This window comes from Sciurus vulgaris (genome assembly GCF_902686455.1).
Source record: "Sciurus vulgaris genome assembly, chromosome: 3".
Lineage (NCBI taxonomy): Eukaryota > Metazoa > Chordata > Mammalia > Rodentia > Sciuridae > Sciurus > Sciurus vulgaris.
In genome coordinates, this window is record NC_136463.1 from 155,416,912 (window position 1) to 155,438,933 (window position 22,022).

Sequence of the window (22,022 nt, forward strand, 5' to 3'; positions counted from 1 at the left end):
GTAAAAAAACTAAAAATTTATCTACAATTGTGTATTTTATTCAATCATTCAAGTTTAGTCCCAGTTAGAATTATATTAGACATCCTTATATTTTTCAAAGTGGTTTGAAATAAACTGTATTTCAAAAGGTTTTGGGGGGAGAAATGAAAATGGAGAAGGTATAGAAAGAAGTTCCAAGGACTCAGGAAGAGAGAGCCTGAGAATTAGAATGTTGAAACCTATAAATATAGTTATACCCTTGGATTTGCTAATCCTATTCCTAGAAACTTAAGGAAATACTTTAACCAAGGTAAAAAATGCATGCTTGGTTATGTTTATTACAGCACTATCTATGATAGGGAACAAGTAGAAATAATAAGGAAGGAATTAAGCAGATAATGATACATAAAGTAACAAAATACTATGTAATTTTAAATGTAATTATGGAAACTCCATACAGCACAGGGAAATGTTTGCTACAACATGAAAAATCATCTATGCTATAATTGAAACAGCACTAGAAAGAATTTAGATTATCCTACCTATTCCCTTCCTTGTGTAAAAGAGATCGTTGAAGGCTCAAGTAAGATAATTTGGTTTGAATGTCCGCTCCAAAACTCATGTGGAAACATAATTGCTATGGTTATAGTATTAGGATGTGGGACCTTTCCAGGGTGATCAGGTTGTAAGAGCTCTGCCCTTGTAAATGGATTAATGCCATTGTCTTGGGAGTGGGTTAGTTGTCACAGGAGTGAGCTCCTGAGAAAAATGTAAGTTCAGCCCCCATCCTCTCTCTGCCTTAAGTGCTTTCTTACTATTCCACCTTCTGCCATGGCATGATGTGCCAGATACTGACACCATGCTCTTGCCAGCCTCAGCAACTTAGCAAGACCCTGTCTCAAAAATAAAAAGTAGGCCAGGCACTGTGGTGCATGCCTGTGGTCCTAGCACTTGGGAGGCTGAGGCAGGAGGATTGCAAGTTCAAGGCCAGCCTCAGCAACTTAAGTGAGATCTGTCTCTAAATAAATAAATAAATGCATACATAAATAAATAGGGCTGGAAATGTGGTTCAGTGGTTATGCACCCCTGTACCAATCCTCGGTACCAAGAAAAAAAAAAGTGGAAATGCAGTACAGATAGGTTTTATCCTCAACCCCAGGGTGCTTCATTTTTAGAAAATCTAAGCAGACTACTGACATTAGAATTTGCTTCTTTGGGAAATAACTGGTTGGAATTGAGTGCCTGTTAGGCATTCTCTTGCAGCAAGCTGGGAAACCAAATGAGTCTCTAAACAGCTCTGGTCATGGAGTAGAGAGGAAGAGTGGAAATTTTGAGAAATGTTTCAGGAAAAAAAGGAACAGGATCTGGTAACCAGCAAGAATGTAGGAGCAAAATGACTCCCAAAGTACAGAGCTGGACAAGGACAGTGGTGCTCCAGGTGAGCAGGAGGAGCCCTTATCACAAACAAAGCAGGTGATCCTGCACCCTCAGCCTTTCCAGCAGGCTTCCACTCTGGCTACCTTGCAGAAGGCTGCCCTGCAACCAGCCCCCAGAGCAAGTCTTTTATTTCTGTCAACTCTGAGCCCACAGGAAGAAAACATACCAAATTTTCCTTGATGAAAGAAAAGGCCCGGGGGTAACTTAGCAGGCCCAATGTTATAAACCAGATACCAGGAAAAGTCCAGGAAATGAAGAGCACGTGGGTTTGGTGGAGGTGTCAAGGAAACAGCCTTTCTTTCAGTCTCGTTGACAGATTCCAGTGGCGACTCTATTTGATACATTTCCATTTGACCAGTAAGACTGCGGATTTTATCTAGTAGCACTGAAGTTAAAATCCAGCTCCTTGTTCATTCTAGCATCAAGTATATAATTTTGCTTCACAAATATCAAAGAAGGCACATGTATCCAAATGTTTAAAGACACTTACTGTTGAAAGCTCCAGCAGCATGAAAGCCAAGATCAAAGAGCTGTGAAGGAAGGAATCGAGAGGAATGAGCAAGCGGCTCAGACCCCACAGAAGGCTCCTGGGACATGAGACTGGCACTGGGGCTCCCATAGGAAGTCTGGCATTCTTGGGTGGATTCACTGGTACTTGAAGAACCAGGACTTAGGAGACTATTCAGGAAAGAGAATTCCTTCTCAAAATCTTCTCCTTCCAGTGAATCAACAGGTAAATCTTTTGCAACTGGTGATTGAAAAGAAAAACAGAAAGGCTTTTTTTCTTTTTCCTAGTATAAGGAAATGAGAGTAGGACACAGAATAAAAGTTTCATTGTTCTTATACTTTATTAACAGTTTTCTAATCAATCTCATCATTGGTTTATGGGCCAGTTATGGGGCAGAATTTAGATCAAAAAGTTCATGTTTTCACAGTGAAGATATAACACAAATGTCTATGTATAAAATAAACTACCACCTATGATAGACAAAAATGGTGACAGGGGCTACACGGAGATAGTAACAAATCAATAATAAGAGATTTTTAAATTTTTTTAGTTGCAGATGGACACAATGCCTTTATTTTATTATTTTTTTTTTAATGTGATGCTGAGGATCAAACCCAGTTCCTCACACATGCAAGGCAAATGCTCTAACTCTGAGTCAAAACCCCAGACTAATAATAGGAGATTTTAATATGCTACACTCAGTAAAACCCAGCTAAGAGGACAAAGATGATTAAAGATATGGAAGACTGAGACAGCACAATCAGTAAGGGAGTTATTCTGGATGCACACAAACCTTGAGACTAGAAGCAAACCTTCTCAGGCACACACTGAAAATTCACAAAATCAGGTGTGGTGGTTGTCTCTAAAACCCTGTCTTCAAATAAAATACAAAAGGGCTGGAGATGTGGCTCAGTGGTTAAGCACCCCTGCATTCAATTAGACCACAGCAGACCACAAAAGAGATAGCTCCTAACCTCTTCACAAAAGAACTAGCTTTATTCTCAACAAAGTAGGGAGATGTCCAAGCTAAGAATGCTCTAGACAATGGAGGCTGTGAAAAGCAACTGCAAGAAGGCTGGCTGTTGCATTGGACATGTAGGCTGAACTGTAGGCTGGTATGCCTGAAAGAGCCACAGAAAAAGCCATCTAATATCAGACCACACTTTGAACACTGACCTTGGGGACAAGCCCATAGTTGATTGGTTTAATCTGTGGAACAATTTATGCTCCAGGGCATTTTTGAAATTAATAGAGCAATCAGCTGGAAATGACAGCTGGTACAGTCAGGGACAGACTGTCAGAGAACTCTGCTGAAACTGTCATCACAGGGCACCTTATATTGTGTCCCACCACTGGGGATGGAGAGAGAGGAAGATGAAGAATAGATTCCAGGAAAAGAATTAAACCTTTTATTTAGCAAATGAAAAAGTAAATAAGTTTCATAGGGGGGTACCAATACCCAAAATTACTAAAATGTATTATTTAAAATGTCTGTTTTCCAACAAAAAGATGTGAGGTATGTACAGAAACAAAAAAAGTATGATGTCCAAACCAGCAAGAAGGCAGGCAACAGAAGTTGCAGGTGAGACTGACCAAATGTTAGATTTAAAGACAAAGACTTATATGCAGGGAAATAAACGATCCATGATTAAAGAAATAAAGGAAGTAGATTGGGAGCAAGATGGTGGCTGTCTGCTTCAGCAGTTGATAGACAATCATCTCTTCAACAAAGACACAAATTTGAACAACTGTTTATGACTAATCACCTTCACAAGAGCTAAGAGTCAGATGGGAGACCACCAAGCCTAGTTGTAGTTGGATAGAAAAGGCAGGAAAGAGTTTCCCATGTCATCCCTCCCCCAACTCCATCCACCACAGTAGGGTGAGATGCCCCCAGCTTGGGGGAGAAAGCAAATTTAAGTGCAGGCCTCTGATTACTAGGTCTGTTAGGGAAACCCAGTACCAGACAGGACCCCATAGCAGGAACCCCATAGTTCCTGCCCCAAGGCCAGTATCTTTGGACAATCCTTAGTCAGAAGTTCAAAAGGACTGCCTCCATCAACTCCCTGCCACCCTCAGACATAAGAGCAAGAAGCAACACTCCAGCCAATAGAGCTCAGGGCAGGAAAGTAAGCATAGGACTTGGCCTTAGAGACAAATGTCAGGCTCGCGTTGGTTGGACCCAGCACCAGATAGAACCCAGGGATCCCATCTTTAGGCTTGTGCTCACAGTCAGAGTCTCTAGACCTATACCTGCATCAGTCGGAGACCTGACTCTGGTGGGACAGGCATGTCTATGTTTCAGCCAACATCACTGAAAACCGTACATGGGCTTGGCACCCAAACTTGAGACCACATAAGTCACTGTGGCTGTGAGACTTGGGTATGACATAGCTTTACTGTCACGAGGCCACAGGGCTGCTTCCACCACCCCTCCCAACTTTGGGCACATAGCAAGGAACAAGAGTCCAGCCACTGCGGAGAAGATTAGCAAATTGACACAGAACTGTGTCTTGGAACTCAGTTGCTGAGCTGGTAAAACCCAACGAAGATCCTAATGGTCTCTGTCTCCAAGCCAGTGCTTATGGATGGAGCCTCTGGACCTGACCTATTGCCAGGTAAAGACACTTGGCCATTCGTAATCAGATTTATATATCAGCCAGAATAACCTGGGGCTAGCTCAGCAGTCTTGGGCTATAAGTTCACCATAGCAGGAACCCCATAGAAGCCTATGCCCTTACGGTGCTGGCCTCAGCAGGCAGTGGGCTAGCATTGGGGTGTTAGTGACCACAGGACTAAGTACTCCACTCCTCTACTAATCTGTCAGCACAACACAGAATAACCTGTTTGGGGCAAGAAAAATGAGAAAGGCACTAAGTCACTGCCTAAGAGCTTGGAACTGGCACCTCCTCAGCGAAGTGCAGAGCCAGACAGAATCCTGTGGTGTCTGACCACAGGCCAGTGACTATGAGTGAGGAGTCTGGGCCTATCCCAGCCTCCTGTAGAGCTTGTAGGGACAGACACTTTATAGACATTCCCTAGGTCATTCTGCACAATACACCAACCACAGATTTGGGAAAAACCTGGGTTTGGGGCAACCTTCAGTGCTAGAATAGAAAAACACCAATAGAAAGGAGACTTGCAACAAATTTAGACACTGGGCACCATCTAGTGCTGAAGCAGTGGAAATGTCCACAGGTTCAGAGACTACAATGCTTAGAATTTCTGAAGGGAGAGACCCAAAACTGGATTATGAAGACTGGAAGAAATATCCAAGGCAATGTGCACCAAATGTTGTATGTCAACAATCATCAAGAACTTCAGGGAACCCTGACTTCACCTGGTAAACAAAATAAGGCACCAGGAACTGATTACAGCAATTGATATTTGGAAACTCTTGGACAGAGAATTAAAAATAGCTGTTTTAAAGAATCTCAAGAGACATATGCTCCTCCTACACTGAACCAGGAGGACCTACACAATTTAAAGAATCTCAACGAGAGGTTGGGGTTGCACCTCAAGTGATGGAGCACTTGCCTCACATGTTTGCCTGGGTTTGATCCTCAGCACCACATACAAACAAATAAATAAAGTTACTACAGCTAAAAATAGTTTTTTAAAAAAGAATCGCAATGAGCTTCAAGAAAACACAGAAACGATTCAAAACTCTTTTTTTTTTAAATTTTTCAGTATTTTTTTTAGTTGTTGATGACCTTTATTTTATTTATTTTTATGTGGTGCTGAGGATCGAACCCAGTGTCTCACACACAGTAGGCAAGCACTCTGCCCCTGAGCCACAGCCCCAGCCCTCAAAACTCTTAACAAAGAAATTTAACAGATTTAAATAAATTGTTAAAAAATCAAATCCTGAGCTAAAAAGAACACTAAGCACAATTTAACATATGCTACATGGTATCATATCAGAATAGATCAAAGAGAAGAAAGAATCAGTGTGCTCTGAAGATAAGTTATTTGGGTGCACACAGTGGGAGGATAAAAAGAATGAAGAGAAAAGAACAAAGTTATGGAAACTTTGGGAAACATAGAGAAAGATACAAATATCCAATACAGGAAGGTCAAAGGTCAACAAAGAATACTCTGAGACATAATAATCAAGTTCTTCAATGTTGAAGATAGAGAATATTTTCAAGTTAGCAAGAGAAAAGAAACAACACTTAAGGATATTTCAATGTGCTTGATTGCAGATTACTCAGAAGTGTGAAGGGAAAAAACTAGTAACCAATAATACTGTATCTAAAAAAGATATGAAGGAGAAATAAAGATATTCCCAAACGAAAACTGAGAGGATTTATTACCACTATACCTGTCCTATAAGAAATGCTAGAGGAAACTCTTTAAACTGAAAGGAAGAGATGATAATGAATAAAAAGAAAATATCATAAGATACAAAACTCACTGGTAAGAGTAACTATATAGACAAACTCAATGTTCTAATGAAAACATGATGCATAAACTCTTCATATCTTTAGGATGAAGACTAAAGAACAAGTAAAATACTGGTAACTACATTATTATGTTAGGCAAAAGGTAATATAGAAATATGTAAAATAGAACATCAAAAATTCAAAATGTGGAGAGGCATGAAGTATAAGTATAAAGGTTTTATCAGTTTTTTAAAATATTTTTTCTTTTCATATCTTTGTGTTCAATGTTAGATTGCCATCATTTCAAAATAATTTGTTATAAGCAAAATATTTTTTTAAGCTTCATGGTAACCACAAAGCAAAAGTCTATAATTGACACATGAAAAATAATAAGGAATCAAAATACTACAGAAAATCAACACAAAAGAAGATGGGAAAGAGGGAGGAAGGACTATAATGAGACTAGTAAACAAATACCAAAATGGTAGTAGTAAGACCTTAACTATGCAACATTGCCTTAAATATAAATGGATTAAATTCTCCAATTAAAAGTTACAGAGTAACTGAATGGATTAAAAAAAATGACCCAAATATGTGATGCTTCCAAGAAAATCACTTCACCTCTGAGGACACACACACACATAGACTGAAAATAAAAGGATGGAAAAAATACTCCATGCAAATGTAATCCAAAAGAAAGAAGGTATAGCCATATTTAGCTTTGGCTTTAAGAAGTAGTAAAAAGGGACAAGAAAGGTCATTATGATAAAGAGGTCAATTCAAGAAGAAATTGAACATACTCATGCACTTAATATTGGAGCACCCAAACATGTAAAATAAATATTAATAGACACAAAGGGAAAGAGAAACTTCAATAAAATAACAATAGAGAATTTTTATATCTCACTTTTAGCAGTGGACATATCATTTAAACAGAAAACCAACGAACAGCAGAGTTGAACTGTACCCTAGACTAGTGAGTGTAATAGACATCTACAAAACATTCCATTCAACAGCAGCAGTGTACACATCATCTCAAATGTACATGAAATATTCACCAGGATAGATCATATGCTAAGTCTCAACAAATTTTTGAAAACTAAAAAAACACTGAGTATCTTTTCTGACTAAAATGCAATAAAACAAATTAATAACAAGAAAAAATGCTGGCAACTATGCAAACACATGGAAATTAAACAACTTATTTCTAAACAACTAATGATCAAGGAAAAAAGAACAAAAAAATTCTTGAAACATTAATAAAAACACCACATACCAAAATCTATAGGATAAAGCAAAAGTAGCACTAGAAGGGAAGTTTATAGTAATCAATGTCTACATTTAAAAAGAGAGAGTTGGGGGGCTGGGGAGATAGCTCAGTCAGTAGAGTGCTTGCCTTGTAAGTACAAGGCCCTGGGTTCAATCCCCAGCACCCCCCCCCCCCAAAAAAAAAAAAAAAAAAAAGAGAGAGAGAGAGTTGGGGTATACCTTGGTGGCTCAATGGTATAGTGCTTGCTTAGCATGTGCAAGACCCAGGTCTCAATCCCTAGTCTCCCAACCCCCAATATCTCCAATAATCTATTGTTGCATCTCAAGGAACAAAAAAAAACAAAATAAACAAAACCCAAAATTAGTAGAAGGAAGGAAATAATAAAAATCACAGCAGAAATAAATGAAATAGAGACCAAAAGATACATGCATAGACACACATATGTATTTATATATTTTTTCTATATGTATAAAAAAATCAACAAAATGAAGAGCTGATTCTTTGAAAATATAAACAAATTGATGAACCCTTAACTAGACTAAGAAAAAGAGAAGACTTAAATAAAATCAGAGATTATAACTGAAACCACAGAAATATAAAGAATTATCAGTGATTATTAATTATCAGTGAATATAAATACCAATAAGTTTGATAACATAGAAGAAATAGATAAGTTCCTAGACACATAAACCTTACCAAAATTGAAACAAAGAAATAACCCAAACAGATCAATAATGAGTAACGAGATTGAATCAGTAATAAAAAGTCTGCCATCAAAGACAAGCCTGGGACAAGATGGCTTCACTGCTGAATTCTACTGAACATTGAAAGAAGGACATGCCTGGTTAGGCATGGTGGCACATGCCCGTAATCCCGGCAGCTCAGGAGCCTGAGGCAGGAGATCACAAGTTCAAAGCCAGCCTCAGCAACTTAGCAAGGCCCTAAGTAATTTAGTGAGACCTTGTCTCAAAAAATATAAAAGGATTAGGGATGTAGCTCAGTGGTAAAAGTAACCCTGGGTTCAGGTTCAATCCCTGGTACAAAAAAAAAAAAAAAGAGGACTGACTGATACCATTTTTTTTTTTTTAGTTATTCTTAAATTATTCCAAAAAAATTGAAGAGGAAGGAACTCTTCCACTCTCATGTTATAAGGCCAGCATTACCTGGAAACCAAAACCAGACAAGGACAGACAGACAGACACACACACAAGCTACAGGTCACCATCCTTGATGACTACAGATGCAAAAATCTTCAACAAAATACTAGCAAACTATATCCAATAGCACATGAAGAAGATTTTTCACCAGGATCAAATGAGATCCCAGGGATGCAAGATGGTTCAACACATGTAAATCAATAAACATGACAGAACACATCAACAAAAAGGCAAAAAAAAAAAAAAAGATTATCAACAATATCTGAAAGTTATACAGGTAACCTTTAATAAATTTACAGATGTCTTGTATTTTAAGGTTAAAATATCTCAACATTATCTACCTTCAGTTTTCACATTTAATGTGATCACAATAAAATTAATAAGTATTTTCATGAAGTTATCCAACTTGATATGCGTACTGCGAAATAAACATGCAAGAATATCTAAGCAAATTAAAAAGGAATATTACCCTTACCAGATATTAAAACATATAAGGACTTTTCTATAATTAAAACCTGATATATTTACATGCCAATGAAAAACAAAATCCAGAAGTACAAATATAGCATATGAAGTTGATATGACAAAGATGGTAGTCTTTGAAAATTATGTAAAAACTGCGCCTTCGCCGCCGCTGGAGCAAGATGGCAGCTAAGCTCGCCGCCTTCCTCAAGAACGCCTGGGCCAAGGAGCGGTGCTGGCGGTGTCCTTCACCATCGGAAGCCTGGTGCGTGAGTGCCCCGGCGCGAACGTGCATCACCCGCCCCGTTCCATCTCGCGCCCCAGAGCGTCCCCTCGCCTGGCCAACCCTGACGTCTCAACCCTCCACGCCTCCCGCGGTAATTCTGCCCCCACTCAGCCCCTACACCAAGTATGCCATCATGATCAACAAGGCCACACCCTACAACTGCCCAGTGCCCCTCCGAGATGGGAACATGCTGACGTGCCCAGCCACCCCCAGGATCCCCAGGGCCCCAGCTTGGAGTGGCTGAAGAAACTGAGCACTCCATCGACAGGAAGGAGCAAGCACCCTTGCCTAATAAAATGTGAAAACCAAAAAAAAAAAAAAAAAAAAATTATGTAAAAACTAACGATTTTTTTTTTAAAAAGTAATATTTAAACCATCACTAACATCATACACCTGAATAAACTCCAAATTACTAAAGTGCTAAAGGTTTAAAAAAAAAACGCTACATAACAGGCTGGGATTGTGGCTCAGTTGTGGAGTGCTTGCATAGCGTGTGTGAGGCAGTAGGTTCGATCATTAGCACCACATACAAAAAAACTAGATAAAGTTATTATAAAAAAATTCACTTAAATTGGAGAATATCATGCTAAGTGAGATAAGCCAATCTCAAAAAACCAAACGATGAACGATGAATGATCTCCCTGATAAGCGGATGATGACACATAATGGGGTGGGGCAGGGGTTAGTGTTAGGGTTAGGGTTAGGTTTAGGGTTAGGTTTAGGGAGGGGGGCAAGAATGGAGGAAGAAAGGACTGTATAGAGGGAAAAGAGGGGTGGGATGGGTGGGGGAAGGGAAAAAACAACAGAATGAATCAAACAACATTACCCTATGTAAATTTATGATTACACAAATAGTATGCCTTTACTCCATGAACAAATAAACAACATGTATCCCATTTGTTTACAATAAAAAAAATTCACTTAAAAAACTCTACATAAATATTAGAAAAAACATGGGTTTGGGGAAAGCTTCCTGACTGTAACTAATACCCAGGTCCAATAAAAGAAAAGATTAATAAAATCACATAAAATGTTTTGAAACTTTTGTAATTTTTTAAATTTTAAATATTTTAAAAAGAAACATGTAAAGTCAACACAAATGAAAAATTCAAAGAAAATATCTGCCACATAATATAACAAAGGTAATTATTTAAGCTTAGAAAGTATCTTAAAATTTAGTCTTGATACTTCTTTTTTGCTGCTGATGTTATTGGTTCAACTACATCTCCAGCCCTTTTTTTTTTTTTTGAGACTGGTCTCACTAATTGTCCAGGCAGGCTGAGTTGCTAGGATTACAGGCATATGCCACTAAGCCCAGTTTAATACTTCATTTTACAGATAAGGAGCTGGACTCTTGGGGGCATGTAGATAATGGTTTTTGTTTCCTTAATATTGAATGACATCTAATATTGTGTTAGTAACCCATGGCATTGAATAGACAAATTGTATTCACTTATTCAATATTTACTGAATGCCTATACTGCTGGAAGGTAGAGATACACAGCACAGTAAAAACAAATAGTCCCAGCTGTCTTCCCAATTATGCAGATACATTCTGACAGGACCAAAACATACAAGCAGAATTATTTAATTCCTGTTGCGATATAAAGTAGACATACATGAGTGCATTCCTGTGTAGAGACCTATGCAATTTCTAATATTAAGAAAATAAACACTAAATAGAAATTGAAAAATTTTAAGTGATAAAGTATTCATATATAGCAAAATTATATTACCGTCTTCAAAGTTAGAAAACTAAGGTGATTAAAGTTCTCTCACTTGAAAATGTTTTTCCTTGTGATCTTCAGTTTCCAAAACAAAAGTACATAAAAGTATTATCCTGATACCAAAACCAAACTAAGAAAACTATAGACCTGTATCCCTGATGAACACAGATATAACAATCCTCAACAAAATACTAGCAAACCAAATCCAACAGCACATTGAAAAGATTATATACCATGATCAAGTGAGATTTATCTCAAGAATGCAAGGATGGTACAATATATGCAAATCAATTAGTATAATACATTACATCAATAGAACAAAGGATAAAAACAATATGATCATCTCAATGGATGATGCAGAAAAAACATTTGGTAAAATTCAATATCTTCCATGATAAAAGCTCTTAACAAATTAGGTATAGAAAGGGCAAACCTCAACTCAGTTAAGGCCATATATGACAATTCCACAGCTGACATCATACTAAATGGGAAAACATTGAAAGGATTTCCTCTAAAATCTGGAACAAGACCACTTTTATTCAAGATGGTACTGGAAGTCCTAGCCAGAGAAAGAAGTAAAGGGTATCCAAATTGAGAAGGAGGAAGTCAAACTATCCTTGTTTGCAGACAATGCGAATTATATTTAGAAAAACATGACAACTACCAAAATATTGTTAGAATTGATGAACAAATTCATTAAGTACAGGATACAAGACCAACATACAAAAACCACTAGTGTTTCTATGTAACAGACTAGCTGAAAAAGAAATCAAGAAAGTAATCTAATTTACAATAGCCATAAAAATAAAATATCAAGAAATGATTCTAACCAAGGAGGTACTGGAACTCTAAAATGAAAACTATTAAACACTGATGAAAGAAATTGAAGAGGACACACACACAAAAGAAGACATTCCATATTCATAGATTAGAAGAATCAAGTTAAAGTGTATACTACCCAGAGTGGTTTACAGATTAGATGCAGATCCCTGTCTAATGCAATCCCTGTCTAAATATCAAGGACATTCTTCATAGATGCGGCAGCAGGGGGCAGTGGGGGACTCTAAAAAATCTGTGTGGAACCACAAAAGACTCTGAATAGACAAAGCAATGTTGAGCAAAAAGAACAACATAAGGAAGCATCACAATCCCTGACTTCAAAACATACTACAAAGATATAGTAACTAAGATAGATCAATGGAATAGAATAGAAAACTCAGAAATAAATCCATGTATATACAGCCAAGTGATGTTCAACAAAGGCACCATGAATATACATTGGAGAAAGCACAGTCTCTTCAATGAATGGTGTGGGAAAACTGGGATATCCATATTTAGAAGAATGAAACTAGATCCCCATCACAACATACAAAATCAACTCAAAATGGATGAAAGGATGAAATGTAAGACATGAAACGACAAACTACTACAAGAAAACATAAGGAAGGTGCTTCAGGATGTAGGTCTGGGCAAATACATTTTTGCATATGACCCTTCAAAAGCATAGGAATGCCAGCCATGATGATGCCTGGCACCACCATGCTAGGGAGGCTGAGACAGGAGGATCTTGAGTTCAAGGCCAGCCTCAACAACTAATGAGGCCCTAGGCAACTTAGTGAGACTCTGTCTCAAAATAAAAAATTTAAAAAAAGGGTTGGAGATGTGGCTTAGTGATTAAGTGCTCCTGTGTTCAATCCCCAATTTTTGAAAAAAAATATTGTGCATGAAGAGCTTAGAGGATTTAACACATCTACATCCAGGGAGTAATATGTCTACTACCAGTTTTTTTTTTTTTTTTTTTTTTTTTTTATTGTAAACAAATGGGATACATGTTGTTTCTCTGTTTGTACATGGCGTAAAGGCATACCATTTGTGTAATCATAAATTTACATAGAGCAATGTTGTTTGATTCATTCTGTTATTTTTTTCCCTTCCCCCCACCCCTCCCACCCCTCTTTACCCTCTATACAGTAGTTCCTTCCTCTATACTTGCCCCCCTCCCTAACCCTAACTCTAACCCTTCCCTCCCCCCCATTATGTGTCAACCTCCACTTATTAGCGATATCATTCGTCCTTTGGCTTTTTGAGATTGGCTTATCTCACTTAGCATGATATTCTCCAATTTCATCCATTTGCCTGCAAATGTCATAATTTTATCATTCTTTATGGCTGAGTAATATTCCATAGTATATATATACCACAGTTTCTTTATCCACTCATCAATTGAAGGGCATCTAGGTTGGTTCCACAGTCTGGCTATTGTGAATTGAGCAGCTATGAACATTGATGTGGCTGTATTTCTGTAGTATGCAGATTTTAAGTCCTTTGGGTATAGGCCAAGGAGTGGGATAGCTGGGTCAAATGGTGAGTCTATTCCAAGTTTTCTAAGGAATCTCCACACTGCTTTCCATAGCGGCTGCACTAATTTGCAGCCCCACCAGCAGTGTATGAGTGTACCTTTCTCCCCACATCCTCGCCAACACCTGTTGTTGCTCGTATTCTTGATAATCGCCATTCTAATTGGGGTGAGATGGAACCTTAGGGTGGTTTTGATTTGCATTTCTCTTATTACTAGAGATGTTGAACATTTTTCCATATGTTTGTTGATTGCTTGTAGATCTTCTTCTGTGAAGTGTCTATTCATTTCCTTAGCCCATTTGTTGACTGGACTGTTTGAATTCTTGGAGTAGAGTTTTTTGAGTTCTTTATAGATTCTGGAGATTAGTGCTCTATCTGAAGTATGATTGGCAAAGATATTCTCCCACTCTGTAGGCTCTTTCTTCGCATTGCTGATAGTTTCCTTTGCTGAGAGAAAGCTTTTTAGTTTGAATCTATCCCAGTGGTTGATTCTAGCTTTTATTTCTTGTGCTATGGGAGTCCTGTTAAGGAAGTCTGGTCCTAGACCAACAAGGTGAAGATTTGGACCTACTTTTTCTTCTATAATCTGCAGGGTCTCTGGTCTGATTCCGAGGTCCTTAATCCATTTTGAGTTTAGTTTCGTGCATGGTGAGAGATATGGGTTTAGTTTCATTCTGTTGCATATGGATTTCCAATTCTCCCAGCACCATTTGTTGAAGAGGCTATCTTTTCTCCATTGCATATTTTTGGCCCCTTTGTCTAGTATGAGAAAATTGTATTTATTTGGGTTTGTGTCCGTGTCCTCTATTCTGTACCATTGATCTACCTTTCTATTTTGGTACCAATACCATGCCGTTTTTGTTACTATTGCTTTGTAGTAGAGTTGAAGATCTGGTATTGCAATACCCCCTGTTTCACTCTTCCTGCTAAGGATTGCTTTAGCTATTCTGGGTTTCTTATTCTTCCAGATGAATTTCATAATTGCCTGCTCTATTTCTGTAAGGTACGTCATTGGGATTTTAATTGGAATTGCATTGAATTTGTATAGCACTTTAGGTAGTATGGCCATTTTGACAATATTAATTCTTCCTATCCAAGAACATGGAAGATCTTTCCATCTTCTAAGGTGTTCTTTAATTTCTTTCTTTAGTGTTGTATAGTTCTCATTGTAGAGGTCTTTCACCTCTTTTGTGAGATTGATTCCCAAGTATTTTATTTTTTTCGAGGCTATTGTGAATGGGGTAGTTTTCCTAATTTCTCTTTCTGAAGATTCATCACTTATGTATAAAAATGCGTTGGATTTATGGGCATTGATCTTGTAACCTGCTACTTTACTGAAATCACTTATGAGTTCTAAGAGTTTTCTGGTGGAATTTCCAGGTTCCTCTAAATATATAATCATGTCATCAGCGAACAGGGATAGTTTGAGTTCTTCTTTTCCAATTCGTATCCCTTTAATTTCTTTGGTTTGTCTAATTGCTCTGGCCAGAGTCTCAAGAACGATGTTGAATAGAAGTGGTGAAAGAGGGCATCCCTGCCTTGTTCCAGTTTTTAGGGGGAATGCTTTCAGCTTTTCACCATTTAGAATGATATTAGCCATGGGCTTAGCATAAATGGCCTTTACAATATTAAGGAATGTTCCCACTATCTCTATTTGTTCTAGTGTTTTGAGCATGAAGGGGTGCTGTATTTTATCAAATGCTTTTTCTGCGTCTATTGAAATAATCATGTGATTCTTGACTTTAAGTCTATTAATATGGTGAATTACGTTTATTGATTTCCTGATGTTGAACCAACCTTGCATCCCTGGGATGAAACCCACTTGATCATGGTGCACTATCTTTTTAATATGTTTTTGTATGCGATTTGCTAAAATTTTGTTGAGAATTTTTGCGTCGATGTTCATTAAGGATATTGGTCTGAAATTTTCTTTCCTTGATGAGTCTCTGTCTGGTTTAGGTATCAGTGTGATATTGGCTTCATAGAATGAGTTTGGGAGGGTTCCCTCCTCTTCTATTTTATGGAATACTTTGAGAAGTATTGGAATGAGCTCTTCCTTAAAGGTTTTGTAGAACTCGGCTGAGAACCCATCTGGTCCCGGACTTTTCTTTGTTGGTAGGCTTTTGATGACTTCTTCTATTTCAGTACTTGAAATTGGTCTATTTAAATTGTTTATGTCCTCCTCATTCAGTTTAGGCAATTCATATGTCTCTAGAAACCTGTTGATGTCTTCGAAATTTTCTATTTTGTTGGAGTATAGATTTTCAAAATAGCTTCTAATTATGTTTTGTATTTCCATCCTGTCTGTAGTGATATTTCCTTGTTCATTCCGAATTTTAGTGATTTGGGTTTTCTCTCGTCTTCTCTTTGTTAGTGTGGCTAAAGGTTTATCAATTTTGTTTATTTTTTCGAAGAACCAACTATTTATTTTGTCAATTTTTTGTATTGTTTCTTTTGTTTCAATTTCATTGATTTCAGCTCTGAGTTTAACAATTTCCTGTCTTCTACTACTTTTGGTGCTGTTCTGTTCTTCTTTTTCTAAGGCTTTGAGCTGTAGTGTTAGGTTGTTTATTTGTTGAGTTTTACTTCTTTTATTAAATGCGCTCCATGAAATAAATTTCCCTCTAAGTACTGCTTTCATAGTGTCCCAGAGGTTTTGATATGATGTTTCTTTGTTCTCATTTACCTCTAAGAATTTTTTAATTTCCTTCTTAATATCTTCTGTTATCCATTCATCATATAATAGCATATTGTTTAACCTCCAGATGTTGGAATAGTTTCTGTGTTTTACTCTTTCATTTATTTCTAACTTCAATCCATTATGATCTGATAGAATACATGCTAGTGTCTCTATCTTCTTGTATTTGCTAACATTAGCTTTGTGGCATAATATATGGTCTATTTTAGAGAAGGATCCATGTGCTGCTGAGAAGAAAGTGTATTCACTCTTGGTTGGATGGAATATTCTATAAATGTCCGTTAAGTCTAAATTATTGATTGTGTTGTTGAGATCTATGGTTTCTTTGCTCAATTTTTGTCTGGAAGATCTGTCCAGTGGTGAGAGCGGCGTGTTAAAATCACCTAGTATTATTGTGTTGTGGTCTATTTGGTTTCTGAAATTGAGAAGGATTTGTTTGACATACATAGATGAGCCACTGTTTGGGGCATAGATGTTTATGATTGTTATATCTTGCTGATTTATGCTTCCCTTAAGCAGTATGAAATAACCTTCTTTATCCCTTCTGACTAACTTTGGCTTGAAGTCCACATTATCGGAAATGAGGATGGATACTCCAGCTTTTTTGCTGAGTCCGTGTGCATGGTATGTTTTTCCCCATCCTTTCACCTTTAATCTATGGGTATCTTTTTCTATGAGGTGAGTCTCTTGCAGGCAACATATTGTTGGATCTTTCTTTTTAATCCAGTCTGCCAGTCTATGTCTTTTGATTGATGAATTCAGGCCATTAACGTTCAGGGTTATTATAGAGAAATGATTTGGTTTCCCGGTCATTTGGTTCATTTTTAAAATTTTGTTTATTTATTTGTTTGACACAACTTGTTTCCTCCTTTATTTGACAATTCCTTTAGGATAATTCCTCCCTTTGCTGATTTGCTTCTTTGTTTTTCATCTCTTCCTCATGGAATATTTTGTTGAGAATGTTCTGTAATGCTGGCTTTCTTTTTGTAAATTCTTTTAGCTTTTGTTTATCATGGAAGGATTTTATTTCATCGTCAAATTTGAAGGTAAGTTTTGCTGGGTATAAGATTCTTGGTTGGCATCCATTTTCTTTCAGGGCTTGAAAAATGTTGTTCCAGGACCTTCTAGCTTTTAGGGTCTGGATTGAAAAATCTGCTGATATGCGTATTGGTTTCCCCCTGAATGTAATTTGGTTCTTTTCTCTCACAGCCTTTAAAATTCTGTCTTTATTTTGTATGTTAGGTATTTTCATTATAATGTGCCTTGGTGTGGGTCTGTTGTAATTTTGTGTATTTGGAGTCCTGTAAGCCTCTTGAACCTGATTTTCCATTTCATTCTTCAGATTTGGGAAATTTTCTGATATTATTTCATTGAATAGGTTGTTCATTCCTTTGGCTTGTTTCTCTAGGCCTTCCTCAATCCCAATAATTCTTAAATTTGGCCTTTTCATGATATCCCATAGTTCTTGTAGATTCTGTTCATGATTTCTTACCATCTTCTCTGTTTGTTCAGCTTTGTTTTCAAGGTTAAATATTTTGTCTTCAATGTCTGAGGTTCTGTCTTCCAGGTGTTCTATCCTATTGGATATGCTTTCTATGGAGTTCTTAATTTGGTTTATTGTTTCCTTCATGTCAAGGATTTCTGTTTGGTTTTTTTTCAATATCTCTAACTCTTTATTGAAATGATCTTTTGCTTCCTGTATTTGCTCTTTTAACTGTCGATTGGTGCGATCAATCAATGCTTGCATTTGCTCTTTCATCTCATCATTCAATGCTTGCATTTGCTCTTTCATCTCCTCGTTTGCTTCTCTGATCATTTTAATTATGTACATTCTGAACTCCTTTTCTGTCATTTCCTCTGCCATGCTGTCATTGGGTTTCATTGATGCAACATCTAGATTTGTTTGCAGCATTTTCTTTCCTTGTTTTCTCATGTTGTTCAGATATCAGTGGACCGCTGAGATATTGCAGATTTCCTCTGTTGATTTACAATGACCCTGAAGATTTCTATATATATCCCCTCTTAGCCTTCAGTAGGCTGAAGTCTTGGAGGAGGTTGATAATGCGGTGCTCCACAAGGAAGCTGCCTCTCTAGGAGTGGTGGCCTTCAGGTGGGGTATATTCCCTGCTAGTGGGCAGAGGTGCCTCCACTTGTTGACCAATGGTCATCCAAAGGGGACCTAGGCTGTGGGCTGAAGCAAGGCCTGTTTGGGCCTGAGCCTCTGGTTTTACTGTCCTTGTGGGAAACCTCACCCAGCAGGGAAGACTCACCCGGTGGGGAGGTCTCGCTGGTCAGTTTCCTCCTAGAGGTTCCCCTCAATTTACATCTACTGCCTGGGCTGTACTACCAGTTTAAGATACTAAAAAAGAATATAGGCAGAGTAGAAAATACTAGAATAACCAAAATAATTAGAGGGAAAACAAATTCAAAAGGAAGAGTTAAGGAAGTTAGTGTTAGTTAGCTTTATGATAAGGAAGCTAAAGGATGAGTTAGGTTTTCAAGTTCTAATACACTATAAAGATGTTGAAGGAGCAGACAAGTTAAAAATTTAAAAAATGGACTTTATCAGCAAAGATTTTAGTTGAACATAGGAAAAGGAGAGGGAAAAACTAGGAGTGAGTAAGAGATTCTAGAAGTGGCCAGAGAAGAAAGAAGGAGCATCAGAGTTCAGTTGAGGAAGGAACAGGAATGGATGATAGAGAATGGCAAAGTCAGACCCGCAAAAGTTTTGTAGGCCATAGAAATAATTTGGGGGAATTGAGAAATCTGTTAAAGAATCCTCAAAGAAATGTACTGTTTATGATGAAGGTGACCTCCCTCCTCTGTCTTCCCCCAAATCTTCAATAATGGTCTGCTTTACTCCACTGTGTGTGTGGTGATTAATGTGGGATTTAGCTTCATTTGATTTTCTTCCTAGATACATGAAAATGGGAAAAAGACAAGTATATGAATGAGGAAGGGCTAATTTAAAAGACCTATCTTTATTCCATTATGAGCAATAACATTTGAGTAAATATCTGAGAGCATAAATGTTTGAAGGATTTCAAGTTACTTCCTCAACACAGTCCCTAAAGTTACTCAATTAAAGCATGGAATGTTTACAATTTTAAGAAAATTTATTCCAGTTTCCACTTTCACAAGTTGTGCTAGTGTTATTTTGGTTCCAGGGACACTGAATATTTTAAAAATGTTCTTATTAATATTACCCATGCAAAATGCTACCTGGAAATCTAGATGATGAGACACTCAGAAGGATCCTTGCTTTAAAAAAAAATCCTTGCTAAAATTATAAAAGACACTTTTAATGAATATCTAGTCTAAAACCAGAGCTAGGAAAGATGAACAGCAAGATGCTCTGTGGTCCTTGCCCATGTTGACACTGCTCTCTGGAGACAAAGCCTTCAACAAACTCAAGGAAACCAAGCTGATCCTAGAATTCCATCACTGAGCTAAAAGGTTCTGAAAGGAAGTTAAAGTGGTCACCAGGCTATGAGTATTCCTCAACTCTGGAAGGAAGCAATATGAGCAAAATACTTGCTATGACTCCAGGATTCCCACAGCTTAAGAGCAAACAAAAATTGGCTCAAAATCAGAAATCACTAAAGAAGCTACCACAAGAAAATTAGAGGACTTCAAATATTTGAATTTTTAAATACAAATGAGTCAAAAAGCAAGAAAAATCAAGGGACTATAAAAACCTACTAGGTAAATTCATAAAAGAACCAAATAGAACTTTCAGAAATAAAAAGTGTAGGGGGAATACATTACACAGTAGACTAGATGCAAGAAGAGAAAGTTCATGAGAAACAAATCTGAATAACTTATCTAGAATGCTGTGCAGAGTGAAAAGGGAATGGCAAATATGAAATAGAAATCAAAAGATATAAGGAATTAGTGAAAAGGTTCATCATAAGATAACTGGAGTAGAGGAAGGAGCGAATAAGGAAAATAGAAAAGAAGCAATATTTTTAAAAGTAATGGTTAAGCCATGTACATTTTACCACACTAAAAAAATAAGAATGGTTGAGGATTTTTCAGAAGTGATAAAAGACAGATCTAAGAAGCACAATTTTCAGAAGTGATAAAAGACAGATCTAAGAAGCACCATCACAGATTAAAACAACAAAAATTATATAGCTTTGCACATTGTAATGAAAGAGCAGACCACAAAAAACAAAGAACATATCTTAAAAGTAACCAGATAGAAAAGTCAAAGTCACTATACAGGAATAATAATCAGACTAACATTTTTTTTCTCAACAAAACCATGGAAGGTAGAAAACAATGGAACAGTATATTCAAAGTGCTGAAAGAAAATACCAACCAACCTAAAATTGTCTGTTGAGCAAAAGCATCTTTCAAAAGTAAAAAGTAACAATATATCCAGATATACATAAGCCAAGTTTACCACCAATACATCTTCACTAAGAACTTTTAAACTACAGGGTAGATAAGAAAAATGAACTCATAATGAAGATTTAAAATATATAAAGAAATAATAAGAAAGAAAAAAATACTGGTAAATCATTTCATAAAATAATGTTCTAATTTGAGAGAATTAGAAAAAGATAGAAATATTAATACTTGTAGAGCTGCTATGACAGTAATTGGGATTAGGATTCTAAGATATTTCTAATATTCTGGGGAAATTGAAATATTGATAAACCTTAGACTTTATTAGGGAGGTAGGATAAAATTAAAGAGACACCACAAAAAATGGAAATAAAATGTATATTCCAATTAGTTCATGGAAAAGAGAAAGGACAAAGGAAATTTTAAAAACAAACAACAAAAATTTCAAATAATAAGTCAATGCCAGAGACAAAAGGATAGGAGTTGGGGATAAAACAAATAGAAAACAGAAGCACAGCTCAAAATCTAAATTAGAGCCCACCGGGCAGGGTGGCACACACCTATACTACTTGATAGGTGGACGAGTTCAGAGCAGCCTGGGTCATTGAGCAACACTCTATCACAAAAGCAAACAAACGATTGTCATATTGGGCTTTTTCTTTTCTTTTTTTTTTTTAATCCAGTTAAATCTTGTTTATGAGAGACAGAATATAAGAACATTGGAAAGTTGGAAGTAAAAGTATGGGAAAATGTATATTCAACAAATAAAAATGACAACAGTATCAAAAAAAAAACAGTTAAACTACCCAAATATCATAAAAAGGGGAGTTTAAGCCAAAAAGATTATTAAGGATGGAAAGGGTCACTGAATAATGGATAAAAGATTAAATCACCGAAAAGATAATAAAATTCTAAATTTGTATATACTCACACCACCCCAAAATTTTCAATATATGTGATCAGTTACAGGAAGAAGCTGAAAAGTCCAGTTCAACAGTCAGAGATTTGAAAACACAAATCTCATAATTGTTGATAATCAGGTAAACAAAAATTAGTGATATAAAGCAACACAAATTACAAAATATGCATAGGCTCCTGCACTCAACAGTTAGGGAATATGTATTATTCTCAAGCACTTGGAACATTTATAAGATTTCATTACTATTTATTTCACAAAGGAAGGACCAATAATTCAAATAATCAGTGTTATAAGAACATATTATCTGACCACAATACAAATTAGTTAAAATGAGCAACAAAAAAGATGAATTTTAATATCTTCATAATTTGTCAATCCCAGAAACATTTCAAAATCAATCATGGCCATTAGTCATGGGGATATAATGAAATTTTAAAAATAAAGTTGACTGACGTCAGGTGTGGTGGTGGACACCCATAATCC

At 36.8% G+C, this 22,022-nt stretch overlaps 1 protein-coding gene and 1 pseudogene across 8 annotated transcripts in view; one reads left to right on the top strand and one right to left on the bottom strand.

The window, feature by feature from the left end:
• Window positions 1-22,022, bottom strand: part of ICA1L (islet cell autoantigen 1 like) — a 69,878-nt gene that overhangs the window by 10,283 nt on the left and 37,573 nt on the right. For 6 of the 7 annotated variants that reach the window (XM_079130678.1, XM_079130673.1, XM_079130676.1 and 3 more), the window contains one exon: window positions 1,907-2,167. In XM_079130678.1, coding sequence (XP_078986804.1) covers window positions 1,907-2,167 — 261 coding nt within the window. The remainder of the gene's footprint in view (window positions 1-1,906; window positions 2,168-22,022) is intronic. The other variant, XM_079130677.1, reaches the window with a different exon arrangement.
• Window positions 9,381-11,806, top strand: LOC306658178 (NADH dehydrogenase [ubiquinone] 1 alpha subcomplex subunit 3-like; annotated as a pseudogene). Its single transcript has 3 exons — window positions 9,381-9,463; window positions 9,573-9,758; window positions 11,628-11,806. The product of its transcript is annotated as an NADH dehydrogenase [ubiquinone] 1 alpha subcomplex subunit 3-like (transcript).